This window comes from Gasterosteus aculeatus, chromosome 16, assembly GCF_964276395.1.
Source record: "Gasterosteus aculeatus chromosome 16, fGasAcu3.hap1.1, whole genome shotgun sequence".
Lineage (NCBI taxonomy): Eukaryota > Metazoa > Chordata > Actinopteri > Perciformes > Gasterosteidae > Gasterosteus > Gasterosteus aculeatus.
The window spans coordinates 13,403,242-13,417,216 of NC_135704.1; the positions used below are offsets into that span (position 1 = coordinate 13,403,242).

Here is a 13,975-nt window from a genome sequence, read left to right on the forward strand (position 1 = left end):
TCTCACCTTGTGTGTCAACCCAGGAGCTGTCCAGGATGGAGTCGTCCATCGTAGTTTCATCTCTGTCGTAGCTCTCTGTCGGGGCATCAGTGTCTATGGTTTGAGCCTCCTTCCCAGGGGAGGCCGGGGTCTCAAGAACATCCACCACCTCCTCTACACTTGCAGCCTCCATGTCTGGTTCTTGGGCCAACTCCACAGACTCCTCCTCTTCTTCCTCCTCCTCGTCCTCCTCTTCTTCTTCTTCTTCCGCTTTCTGGGAGGCAGCACAGAGAACTTCAGCCTCGGGTGAACCAGAGAAACGAACGCTGTGTCCCGGCTCTTCTGCTTCATCAATGGTCTGGACCACGGTGATGAAATCGTCTTCAACTGTCACCACTGATTCGATGGCAGCTCGGGTTTCTGGGATCTCCTTTACCACCGCTGGCCCTGCTTCATCTGACACCTCTTCCCTGCCTTTATCTTGCGCCTTTTCAGCCTCCACAGATTCTTCAGCTTCTTTCTCCACAGGTCTTGCAGCAATTTCTTCCTCTGGTTGCTTCGCCATCTCCTCGAGCTTCTCTGCAACACTTTTGTCCATCTCAGCGGCTTTCTCTTTTCCTTCCTTCTCTTTCAGATCCATTTCTAGCTTTTCTCTTTCTTCCTTCTCTCGCAATTCTTTCTCTATTCTTACTTTTTCCTCTATTTCTCTCTGCTCTCTTTCCTCTTTCTGTTTTATCGCTTCTTGCTCCATCTTTTCCCTCTCTTCTTTTTCTTTCTTGTCTCTTTCTTCCTTTTCCTTATTGTCTCTTTCTTCTTTCTCCTTTTCTTTCATATCCTGCTCTTTCTCCTTCCTTTCTGTCTCTTCCTTTAGGATTCTTTCTGCCTCTTCCTTCTCTCTCCTTTCCCTCTCTTCTATCTCTTTCATTTCCTTTTCTTTTCTTTCTGCTTCTTCTCTGATTTTTATATCAGCCTCTTCTTTCATTTCCTTTTCTTTCCTTTCTGCTTCTTCTCTGATCTTTATCTCAGCCTCTTCTTTCATTTCCTTTTCTTTCTTTTCTGCTTCTTCTCTGATTTTTATCTCAGCCTCTTCTTTCATTTCCTTTTCTTTCTTTTCTGCCTCTTCTCTGATTTTTATCTCAGCCTCTTCTTTTATTGCCTTTTCTTTATTTTCTGCTTCTTCTCTGATTTTTATCTCAGCCTCTTCTTTTATTGCCTTTTCTTTCTTTTCTGCTTCTTCTCTGATTTTTATCTCAGCCTCTTCTTTTATTGCCTTTTCTTTCTTTTCTGCCTCTTCTCTGATTTTTATCTCAGCCTCTTCTTTCATTGCCTTTTCTTTCTTTTCTGCTTCTTCTCTGATCTTTATGTCAGCCTCTTCTTTCATTTTCTTCTCAGCTGCCTCCTTCTCTTGCTCTTCCCTGATTTTTCTTTCTGACTCCTCTTTTTCTTTGTTAATTCCTAACACTGGTGAAACAGTTCTTTTGGGGGAACCATACACTTCTCTTTGTTTAAGCTTTGAAGGTGAGAGCACTGGAGAGAGCAGCTTATCATCATCGATGTTGCTATCGACGGACGAAGCAGGTGAGGTTTTGATAGGCCTCGCAATCCGGTCCTTGGCCACACCGGTCAGCTGGTACACATCTTCGGCATCCACTTCCTCATAGGCTTCCTGGTGGACCAGCTTCACTTTCTCACGAAGCTCCTGCAGTTCTCTCTCCTCCTCCATACTGAGAGGCCTGTCCTCCATCTCCAATTTGCGGATCTGCCTCTCGTAGTCGGCAATCTCCGTTTCTGACGCCGAGCCTTCGCCGCTTGCTTGTCGCTCGGTGTCGCTGAATGACCTTCCGCCTTCTTCTAGAGTAACAGTGACCGTTGGTGTCACAAAGGACTCACTTAGCTGAACCAGTGGCATCTCGTTAACAGATTGTTTTGATTCTTCATCTACAACCTTGCTCTTCTCTTCAGCAGAATCTTTTCTTTCTGCTTTTTCTTGGTCTTTCACTTCAGTGACATCAGCAATTCCTGATGGCTGGCTCGTGTCCTCCAAAGATGTGTCTCTGACTGCTAATTTCCTGGCTTGCTCCGCCACTTTTGCCTCCAGGACTGAGTGGGTGAAGGCCTGTGGAGAAATGTTTGTTGGGCTCAACACATCTGCCGGTGATGGCATTGGTCCTGAATATTCACTGAACACACAATAGCCCATCTCCTCCAGCTGGCTTTCATTCCTCCTGGTCCCAGTACTAAGTTCCTCCGAAACAAGGCTGCACGGTGGGTCGTCTGTGAAGGCTGAAAAATCAGCTTGAATTGACTTTCTCCTGGTGAATTCTGGTTCAGTGTTGTCTGATGTGAGTCTGGAACGGGTACCAGCAAGGTCCAGCATCTCAGGTAAGTCTTGCGCCATCACTGTGCCATTTTTATAGGTGCTCTGGAATGGCTCTGGTGATACTGGCGAATCCGGTTCAGGGCTGGGTTTTGAAACTGGTTCAGAGGTCCTTGGAGGAGATGAGGTATCTGAGGTGATGGAGGCCGCAGTCTCCAGGATTAGAGGAGGCAGGGATGGAGGATTATTCACGGAGGGTGTAGTGACTGGAAGGTAGTCTGCTGACTCATCTAGACTTCCACTGGTGTAAGACATGATATCTGTGGCAAGTGGGGAGAAGTTCCTAGGTCTTCCTTGGCCACTTGGATCCGTTGCTCCAATAGTAATGTTAAGTGAGTAGCTCCTCTGCTCTAAAGCCAGTTTGCCCGGGGAAAGCCTGCATTCATTACTCCTGTCAGGAACTGTGAACACTGTATTGGCTGGCTTAGGGTTGGGTTTATCCTGAGCTTCAGCTAGTGTGCTGTAACTCATCTCCTGAGGCCTGGCATCAACCATAATCTTCTCTTCCCCAGATCTGCTCAGTTCGTAATAGCCTTCGCCCTTACTTTGGGGAGCCACGTCAACCTCCATGGCTGATGTTTCAAAATATGCTGACATGCCCGATCTGTCTGTAGTGTCCCTTGTTGAGTCTTCTCCTTGAACTTTGGGTACCTGTGACGAGGAATCAGGAGGAGCACCAATGCTGCCGATCTCCACCACCTCCACTGACGGCTGTTTCTCTGACACTGTGATAGGCTCGCCATAAGTAGGCTGAAGTGTGAGTGGTCTGGCAGCTTCTTTGGCCTGGGTCTGGACGTTGGGGGGATCGAATGATGGCATATCCATGGTGGGGCTCTCTGGTACAACTCGTTCACCAGCAAAGAACCCTTGCATCTGGGGCTCATTAAACTCCTCTGGGCGTTTCTCCGATCCAATGCTGTCTGGGCTCATGGAACCACTTTTCTCGCTTCCCTGCTTGTCTGAGTCCATCTTCAGAGCTGAAAAGACACCTGTAAGTCTGCTGTTTGTATCAACATGGAAAAGTAATGCTTTGGCATGCTGCGAGTGAGATATTTATTAAGCTAGGGACTGGGAAAGCGGTTATAACAGAAACAGGCAAAGCTCTCCTCAGAAACTTACAGAACAATGACACGGCCATCACGGAAGGAATACGGCGAGATTATTGGGCCCACCAAGTCACAGATGGATCAGAATATGGCATGGTATGTGACGGAACCGGCATGAGGCGACTTCAATGCTGATTCATGGGGAAACAAGCAATAATAGATGGGATGGATATCCATGCGACTTTTCAAACATCAGATGACAAAACAATAGCATTTCTGTCATTCTTTATAGTTACAGTGGAAGCCGCTTAAAGTGAATTCAGCTTGCAGCATTTATCAATATGTTTCAGATTTACTGTCGTCATATTTTGTCTTACAGTTGCTCGTATAATTTCCACTCGCTACTTGAGGTTTTAAGCATTTAATTAAAAGCATCCATGGTTTGAAGCCCAATACGAAACAGCAGAAGCTGCGTTTCAAGTAGCGCTACTGTATTTGTAACAGTCAATACAATTCTGTAAACTGTCTGTTACCTTATATTATTTAAAGAAAATATTGTATTAGTAAGATGATGATATGAATGAGAAAATGAAGTCAAAATGAATAGTGATCAACTTAACAGACAAGACCACTGTAAGAGGTTTCCACTGCACAATGAAGTGTAATGACATATTCCCCAATATTAATATTTTATTATTATTTACATACCATTAATTTTGGCTAATTAAAAAGTAATTTAATTTGTCTTTAATCCAAATACTATTGGCATAATGAAGTACAACCTTTCTATTGAATGACAGAAAAATGCCATAAAAAGAAAACAAACTTTGCTGATATGAATGCATTTGATGAGACAGTAAAACCACAATTGACGTGAGAAAGCCAATAAAAGAGATCCTGTAAATGAGTGACCCATGGTTAGAAAGTATGATTCATGGTAACGAAAAGTGCTCCGCCCTTGCAAACCAGCCTCAAGCCACTTGTAAACACAACAATAAACCTGTAAGCTTAGAGTCGGCGAAGAAAAGCACTGCTACGTTCACTTCATCATACTAATACGAAACAGTGCTGAAAACCACAGGAAGATAAAGAAAAAAGAAAAAAAGCGCAGAGGTAGCACAAAATAAAACCAGGTTAAGTTAAAAAAAACGTGACTTTTTTCACCAACAAGCCTGTGTTGCCTCGCAGCCACAGCAGAGCACAATGAGGATTACTTGCCATTCCACCTGAATGATAAAGCTTTTTGTGCTTATGGGTTCTTTTTGACACATCTGGTGTTCTTATGCAGTGGACAATACAGTAACATGCAGGCAGGGAGAGCAGAGGGCAGGACACACCTGTCTCAGGGCTCCCCCCAGCCTCTGCTTCCTCCTCCTCCTCCTCCTCCTCTCTGTCCAGAGAGCTTTCTGCAGCAGCTCTAGCTGCCTCGCCCGGCTCCAGGTCTACATCCTGGGCCTCGCCTACGGCCTCTGCCTGCTCTAAGGGCTCAGCTTGGAGGCTGTCCAGCTCCAGCTCCTCCCCGCTCCACTGCTGCTCATCAAGAGCTTCCTCCGACTCTGCTGCTTCTGCACTCTCCTCCTCCTCCTCCTCCTCTTCCACCTCTTCCTCATATTCAGCTGTAAGAGCCTCCATGGTCTCTTCTTCTCAAAAACAGGGTGAGAGGGGGACACATTAAGACTACAGGCAACACAGACTTGGGTTATGTGAGAACACAACTTATGAAGGGACACTTTCAGCTCTGGGAAAAGATGACCTACAATGTACGTTTGTTCACACATATAGGTACATTACACATATAAAACAGAGTGTAGTGTGTGGGGGGTTGTTCATTTATTTTGCCTGCTTTTCTAATCTGCATTTAGTGTTCACCGTGTGCCAAAGAAACCTTTATTTACTGTAAAAATAAAAAAAACATTTCCTTTACAAGTTGTCTTTGGAAGGCCGTGCCTTCAACCCACATTGACAACTGAGGTTGTTAAAGGAAAATGGAAACATAAATGAAGTGCCAGCACGGCACTATTGTAAAGGCCATGAGGTGGTCAGGCCATTTCTAAAAGGCCCGGCTCTTTGGAAGTGCTGCAGCACATTACAGCAGTGCCTCAGATTCTTGATATTGCACAGACTGAATTTTTAACCGTGCAATGGACAATGCGGGTTAGCATACAGCTTTTCTTTGAGCAGCCATTACTGAAATAACATGGTAAGTTACTGTGTAACTACACTGATTCTATTTAGAAGCTTTGCAGCTCAGCATTGCTGAACGCGACATAGACGTTAGTGAAAACTGCGGCACCAATGGGGGAAGCTGGTGGGGGTTAAGAATCAGACTACTTTAGGACTATTTATAAAAATGATGGCGTGACAAATTAATCAACGCTTACAAGGCCAAATAACAATATGACTGGTGACTGACGAACAATGTGACATATAATGTTGTAATGCGTATTCAGAGTTGTAAATGAAGTAGTTTTTCTCTGTTGAAACTCTTCGTTGCCCACTAAACTGGATCTTGAGTTTCTAAAAACAAAAGACGAGGAAAGTTACATGCAGGTGTAAGTGTCTGCCAGTGAGTGGAGCTGAAAGTCTTCCCTGATGCCAAAGTGAGTGGATGACAGTAACTCAGGATGTGTGTAGAGGGTTTGATATGGTCCAACTAAGAGGTTGAACGCTAATTCTAAGAAATAAACCAAAACATAACACTGGGAAATGATTGATGCAGAGGGGTTTTTCCACGGAGGTCATAAACAATCTCTGAGTTATTCCCGAAAGCCATTTGGACGTTGTGCCCCAATACTAAATCTTGGTGGCCTTGAGGTCTTACTGATGAGAGCTGCAATGTATTATGTCCATGTCCATACTCGGACTAAACAGCATGGCAACCACAAGTAGCGTGTCTTTGGGTGAAATAAATGATTTTAAAAAAACAGATGACTGTGAAACAAAAAAGACAAACCTCACAAGGACACACAAACGCACGATAGGACGGATGAATAGACGAACCGACGGACTGACGGACGGAGAGAGACAGAAGGACAAGAGGGATGGAGGGTAGGAGGTCAAATCACAGAAGGAAGGAGAGGAATTCAGCGGCAAAATGAGAACGGAGAGAAACAGAGTGAGAGAGAGAGAGAGAGAGAGGGGGGGGAAATGGCAAAGAGGAACCATGCGTGGTTCACCTTCAATCTGTCTAAAGGCCACGGCCTGCCCTGTGGGCCGAGAGCCCGAGTGCGTCCACTCTGGGCTGAACAATGGGTGATCATAGTACTCCTCGTCGGAGTGGTACGGGTCGTCCTCGGGCACGGAAACTGAGATGGAGGGGGCGAGGAACTTGCACCTCTCCCGAGAATTTTGGAAGCGGCGGAGAGGGCCCGCCTCCTCCTCATCCCCTACATCTACAAACAAGACAGACACAAGGAGAAGAACTGCAGGGAAATCTGGACACAGGGACCGAAAGAGAGGGTGAAGAGGAAGGAAAAGGTGGAAAGGAAAACTGAAAAGAAAAGGAAAACACAACAAAGAATGTCCATCTTAATGCTGAATATACATTGTCTCTCAATCTAGTTTGATTTAGAAAACAGTAATAGAGGGGCATTGAAGAGAATTTGGCAATTTTAGTAAAAAGAAGAAAACATTATTATTATTTTGAACTTTAACGCCAATTGAATGCACCATGTGCATTTGCACAATGAATTATGGATTTTGAAGCATGTCTGTTGTGTATATAATAAAAGTTAAAATATTCATGGAAGCATGGTTGAAGCATGGCTGTAAATGTAGTAGTAGATCCATTGCAAAGAGTGTACTCTTTATATTCTTCTGGTTTTACTTTATCTCCGTAGTTGCATGTTATAGCTGTGAGACGATTCTTGATTGTAATACCAAATCAGTAGTTGAACGATAACCTCAAGTTATTACTAAAGATGGACATTTTTTAAGGAGAAAGGGGAGTTAAAGCTTGAGGTGAAAAAATGGCTTCAACAAAAACGATTCAAATTTAAAACAAAAACGCAGAGAATCACTAGAGAGGGGGATGCAAGAAGAGGACAAAGCTTGAATGAGAGCAAGAGAAACACAACACACAGGACAGCGATAAGGAGACGGTGACAAGCAAATCAAATGGGGAGAAGCTTCGGGGCCCAGACCTACTCTGCGACAAAAAAAAAGACAATACAAACCGCTTCACGAATGAATGATTCAATCTAAATAAAAGACATACAACACAGACACTAAGAACAACAACTAGGATACCAATACAGTATAGTTGTAGCAGTGACACAATCATTATCGTGTGTGTTTTGCCACTGGCATTACAGGAAGAAGCCCCTCTCCCATAACAGAAAACCTCAAGAGACACAGCTAATCCTCTTTTTAACGAGTTCAGAAACATAATATTAGAAGAACAGCATCTCTAAGGTTGTGACTGAGCCTTTCAGGACTGAACCGAAGTGTTTTTGACCACTAACACAATGAGGCCGCAGTGTTCCCACAACTGACCATCTATATTTGGTGCATGACTGGACTACATCTACTCCTCCTCATTATGGACAGGAAGACACAGACGGCATACAGCAGACTGACCCTTTAGTTACACGCTACAACTATTTTTGACAGGCAGCTGCAAAAAATCAATGCAGTTCTTAAACTATGATTTAGAAGATGAAGAACCAAACTGTATCGTGCACACACACACATATCAAGACTACATTGTTACAGTCGTGGTAAATGTATCATACAAGCTCATTACTTTATTGCTAGGTTTCATTCTTTGGGTTCAGCTTCATTCTTTGCGTTTAGCTTGAAGACAGATATGCTTTCAAGTAATGTTCGTAGCGCTACAATCCTGATCCGTAGCCCCGTCCACCGACAAAAGAGACATGAAAAAAAAATACTGACAAAGGGCAATCACAAGAAAACACAACACCATGACTAAACATGCAAAAGAACCAAAACGACAGACAACAAGTTGGAGGGCTACCTAATGTGGCTGTCATACTAGTGTGTCGGAAGTCGAGGTACGGATGTTAGAAAAGGGAAATGGAAGAAGAGGATGAAAAAAAAGAGTGCACTTGTTGTATTCAAGGTAGTTGTGCAGGTGGGCGCTCTTTTTCTTTTAGGTATAAACCGGGATGACAATGAAGATACGGATTGTATCCAGGTGTACGATGAGGAGGAAGCAGGATTCAAAAACAAAATGAATGTCTGAAAAATGGAAAACGTGTTCCTGCTTTTTAGCAACTCTTTTGTGTACAGGTTTCATGGACGGGTACCAATGTGTGCGTTGTCCCCTGTAGGTGTGGCATGTCCTGATAGGGGGGATTTAAATACTCCCAGAGCCAACCAATATCAGTACTCCAATGTGGTGGCGATCACAAAACTCCAAGGCTTCCGTTGGAGAAAAGAAGGACACCACAATCTCCTCTGTTAGAGACACACACTCTAAAACACACTTATCGCATTCTTGGCCTACCTTGTTCCAGAGGACCAAAGTGCTGCGCTGCCGGTGATGGGGGGGGAGAGGGCGGCAAATTTGCGGTGTCTTCAACTTCACAGGGCAGATGAGGAAAGGGAAGAAACAGTACTAGTCATGAATGATCACATATTGTAACGGACTTTGAGTGTCTGCTTCCATTCAATTCTATACAACTAACTTTTACCACTGAAAAATCTGTGTTGTATTCGAAAGCTTTGTAAAAAATTAAGCAAAAAAAAAATCTACTTTGTTTTCAAAACCTACGGTTACCCACAAAGCCTGGTGTACGCTTACTGGCAATGATTGTTTCATTTGTAAACATGCTGTCCTCCCATGATGCAGTTTGTTTTGCGTCTTTCCTCAAAAGGTGAATTAAAGTGAAAATATTTAAATATCAAAAATGAATGTATTTGTGCGAGAAAGTGTGTCTTACCGGATGGCAGCCGCTGAGTCTCCTGCTCTCCCTTCAGTACCGCCACTGCCTCTGCCGTCACTTCCTGCACGATCCGCGCCGACACTTGCTCTGAACATAGACACACGCACGCACACAACGGGGTCAATCAACTCATGGGATTTCTGTCAAGAGGTGGACGAGGTTGGAAGGTTTTAGTTATTCGTGTTGTTTGAATCCCAAAATGGCTGGAAAAAAAGACAAATCCAAAGCGGCTCCTGTGCGTCAAGGTGTTTGTACTGGGTGCCATCCAGGTTTCATTCAACATAATAACTACGTGAGAATGTCAAGCAGGGTCATTCCTTCTCCGGATTGAAGCTAAAAAAAAGGTCGGCCGAAGGACAGATTGTAAAAGGAATTTGTTCTTTTTCATATTGTGCACATTATTTGGTTTATATCAAATAGACTTGAATTGACTGTCATGGGTTTTACCATTGCCGAATACATGCGCTTTACTTTAGGGTGTTTTTTTGAATAATGTCATCATGACCTGCGATGAAAGCCCTGTGAGGGAGCTAAAACCGTAACAGCAGGGATGCTAGGGCTCCTGGTGAAGGCTGAGTGTTGCTATGGGAACCCAGCATCCCTAAACAAGAGCAGACTAAAACGTAAACCCCGGTTGTTTAGATACTGCAAAGCAAAATGTGTCGTTTTACATTCTTCAAGACTTTATTACAGGGAGAAGAAGAGGATAGGACAGAGGGTTTGACACGCAACAAAGTGTCCCGCCCGAAACAGACAATGGAGGTTAGCGTGAGATCAAGTGAGCTATTTGATGCTGTTGGATATGTTCAGCTGTTTGAGAAACTGTAGACTGTGAATGGGTAGACTGCAGATACACTTCCTCTTCTGCCTCTTTGATCTGTTCAAGGTGAAACTGAGTGGCCGTTTTACTTTGCAGATAGACGATATTCATACAATTGTACACTGAATTCAGTCTCAAGGTATTTCATTACAATACTAGTGCCAATATTGAGAAAGCAAACACTGTAGGCAACAGCATCTAGAAGAAGACAGTACCAAAAAGGTCTCAAAACGCTACTTACCAAGAGCAAGAAGTGTGTCAATTTAAAGGAAATGGTCATTTTATTAAGTATATACGCATGTCCTTTCATAAATGGGGTTTTGTGAATACATGTGCAGTTTCGGCAATTAAGCTTCCATGTAAAAGCTGAAATATAACATGGAGGGGTCAAACCCTGACTCATTAGCATATTAACAGTGGTCATGTGGGATCGGGTGGCAGTTTAATACCTTACTGCTGCGGTTTCAGGACCTCTTTCTATCCGACATCGCCCACACAGCAACACAAACAGGCTGGCAGGCATTCACACATGCAATTACAGACACACACATACACACACACTTCTTCCGGGAACGATTATCACAGCCCACTCACAGCAGCCATTTTCCATTTTCCAGAGCATTGTGTAACACACATAAACCACCTTTTTATATGGGAAATATACAGCTGAAAGGCGAAACAAATGCTTGCCACAACAAGAAGTAAATACAAATTTTGGAAGTAAAATGTTGCAGTTTAAAAAAAAAAAAAACATTAGAAGGAATTGTATTAGAGATGGTGAACAAGGAAAGCTTCAGCTACCCCGTCATTGAAACATTACATAACCGAAAACAACATGGTGATCAGTGGCGGAGTGGTGAGGATCGGGGAGAATCACCTAATGAAAAATGTACGGCTCGTTCAAAACTAATCCTGGCTCAACAAAACTAATCCGCTTCTAAAAAAGAACATTTTCTCTTTCTCTAAAGTTTCTTGAGGTCACAGACTCGTGACTCAGGCTTGAATTCAGTCAGGGTTTAAAGCAATGTTTTTTGAATGGAACATATTTTGCCATTTGCAGTGTGTTGGGATTACAGTGGAGAAATGCAGCCCTTTCTCGATTAATTATAACACAGATTAGGCCATTGTAACATCTATAGGATGTATTGAAGTTCAAAACTGACAAAAGGAATGTCTTAAAAACTCTTGGCTTTATGTGACTAAGAAGTGACATTCTTAAAAAAAGATGAAGAAAACTCACCTGGACCTGGTCTAACCTCTTCATGCGCATGCCTTGGAAGGGTAAAAAATAAATGCAGTCTACCTTCAAAAGCAATAGACATTCACATCAACGGATGCATCTCTGTACACAATGACCATGTCTCATCCACAAGGCTAGCTGGAGGTTCCAACGAAGCCAATGGAAGACTGCCATGTACCATGTAAGCCAAATGCCGCTTTCATACCCAGAAAGGTTTCATCATACCTGCGTAACTACTACACAATTACGCTATTATCGACAATAAGAGCTTAGACACACCAAGACACACTCACCCGATGAAGTAAAAGCGTGCGTTACCTGCAAGACAGGCCGACCGAAGCTGAGAATGCTCCGTCTCTGAGCAGAGACCTCGACTGGAAGCCCCGAGTCAAAGCAACACACAGCCGGCGACGCGCACACACACACACTCACACACAGCAGGACTGAGGGGGCAATGACAGAGCAGGAGTGCCAGTTGGTATGATACCAGTCGGCACCAAGAAGCGTGGTAAGCAAGTGGTTGCCATGGCAACAGACCAGTGGGACGCTAATTTGGGACCTCTCAGCCTTCAGTGGAGGAAAGGATGGCTGCGACGTGGCTGATCGCTCAAGGCAATGTTCCTCCTATACGTGCCATAATTAAGTGAAACCCAGAAATGTGCCTGCTGAAACATATTTATTTTTCCCTTTATCTTTAAACCCAAAACTGTGTGGAAAAGTGTGTATTTTTCTATTGATTCATAATGAAGATGCAACAAATAAAATAGAAGATCTGTCCAGTGACGAAACCATCCGCATATGATTGTAGGATCACTTAACAGGATCAAATACAATTTCGCGGGAAAGTTTCTTTCTTACAGTGCCTCCTTGTTGGCAGCGTCTCAGAGATGACCACTTTCACTAAACCTGTTAGCATTAATATTTATTTATGTCAACTTTATATTTCATTTACCTAAAATTGGGTTTCTCCGTATTGAAATTTTTCCCACTAATGATTCCTCCAATCATAAACCCACCTCTGTTGTTCTTCCGGTGTGACTACATTTGTTTTTTTGTGTAGTACTATCCAAATGAAGTGTGGAAGAATAAGTGTTTGGTATATTACATCATAAAGCCATCTGAGGTAAAGTTCACAATGTTTGTTTGTGTCCATACTTCACATCAGAGCTTCATTTCTTCAAATCTCCGTTCTTCTGCACTCAATCAGACCGATTTAGGCTGATGAGATGAAGGGACTTCAACCACAGAAATCCTGCCCAGGCTTCTTCATAGTGTAACTAGATACTTGCTCAACCGCCCAGACATCCGTCAATGCCATATCCCTAACAAAACACAAAGACTCACAAGGAATCAATCTCCAGAATTAGCTCCACATCCCATTGCATTGTTTCCATTTCAATTAACTCACTTTGTTTCTTTCTGTCTCGCTTCCTCCATCTTTTTCTCTTGACCACATCCAGTGTGGAATGACTTTTTCAACTTTGACTCGATGAAAAGTCAAGAGGGCAATTTCGTGCCTCAACAGCTCCATTTGCGTCTGAAAAGCTTTGAAAAGAGCAGGCCGAGTGCTAACGTCAGTTGTTATGTCTCCCAATCAGCCGCAGTTACTCCTGCCCTGTTCTGCAGGAATAAAGATGCACGGCGACTAAAGGCTCTACAGAAAGTCCCGGTTACGCAGCCGTTGTGACAATAATTCACTTTTATGCTGATAATTACACTCGCAGTACATGGCTGTTGGCCTTTTGTTTTAGAACTGTGTGTATTGAAAGTGTAAATATTGTTGGTAATCTTCTTACTTGATCTCATGATCATGTTCTGTCACGTTTGCTTTGCTGTCCGGTGGGAAACAAATCTGTCAACCAGTTCTTGAGGCTGATTGTACATCTACAGGATGGATATAGGGTCAGTTCTACTTGCTGATGAGGACCATGAGGAGGAAGTGAAGGCACACTTTTTAATTCTGGTCTAAAACTACATCACTGGTTTTCCCTCAGTGAAAAAATTAATACTGTTTTCTAGTTGGTATCAGTTTCCTACCATTGCTTTGAAGTTGGAAGGAGGCTATTTACGGCTCTCATATTTTTGAAATAATAATGACCCAGAGGAACACATGAGGTCTTTGCCGTTTCTTATTATGTTCGACCACTTGGAATTAAAAGTAATAAACAACAAATAATATGAACTACTGGTGGCACAAGAAACACTGCAATAATTGTGCAGATATTGTCAGGACTATTCTGATGTAAAGAAAAGTAATGTGATGGAATTGAGTATAAAGATGAATTGCTATTTAATTTTATTAATTTATTTTATAAAATTGTATTTTATCAGACAGATCTCGACCCACACTGAGTCGGTTTAATGAGATGAAATCACTGAAATCGGAGTTGAATTGATATGAAAGTCCATTTTTCCAAATAAAACCAACGAGAAGGGCTCTACAGGTGTGAATACACGGAAGAGCACAAGTTGTATGAAATGTAAAAAACAACAAATATTTCAAATATACGCTATGCAATTGGATGAAAGGCTTCAGGTAATTCACTGTGCAATTTCTTTTGTGACTTTTCTGTGCCACAACAGAGGCTGTGCACCATGTTGACAACA

At 43.0% G+C, this 13,975-nt stretch overlaps 1 protein-coding gene across 21 annotated transcripts in view; it reads right to left on the reverse strand.

Annotated features, from left to right (window-relative positions):
- map2 (microtubule-associated protein 2) overlaps positions 1 to 13,975 on the reverse strand; it is a 56,525-nt gene that overhangs the window by 13,004 nt on the left and 29,546 nt on the right. For 11 of the 21 annotated variants that reach the window (XM_078091338.1, XM_078091337.1, XM_078091342.1 and 8 more), the window contains exons 5-9: positions 9,306 to 9,395; positions 8,870 to 8,944; positions 6,579 to 6,794; positions 4,740 to 5,042; positions 7 to 3,333 (exon numbers count right to left, since the gene is read on the reverse strand). In XM_078091338.1, the coding sequence (XP_077947464.1) occupies positions 7 to 3,333; positions 4,740 to 5,042; positions 6,579 to 6,794; positions 8,870 to 8,944; positions 9,306 to 9,395 (4,011 nt within the window). Of the gene's footprint in view, positions 1 to 6; positions 3,334 to 3,475; positions 3,594 to 4,739; positions 5,043 to 6,578; positions 6,795 to 8,869; positions 8,945 to 9,305; positions 9,396 to 11,661; positions 11,985 to 13,975 lie in introns of those variants that run through there. The other 10 variants (XM_078091346.1, XM_078091348.1, XM_078091347.1 and 7 more) reach the window with 6 other exon arrangements.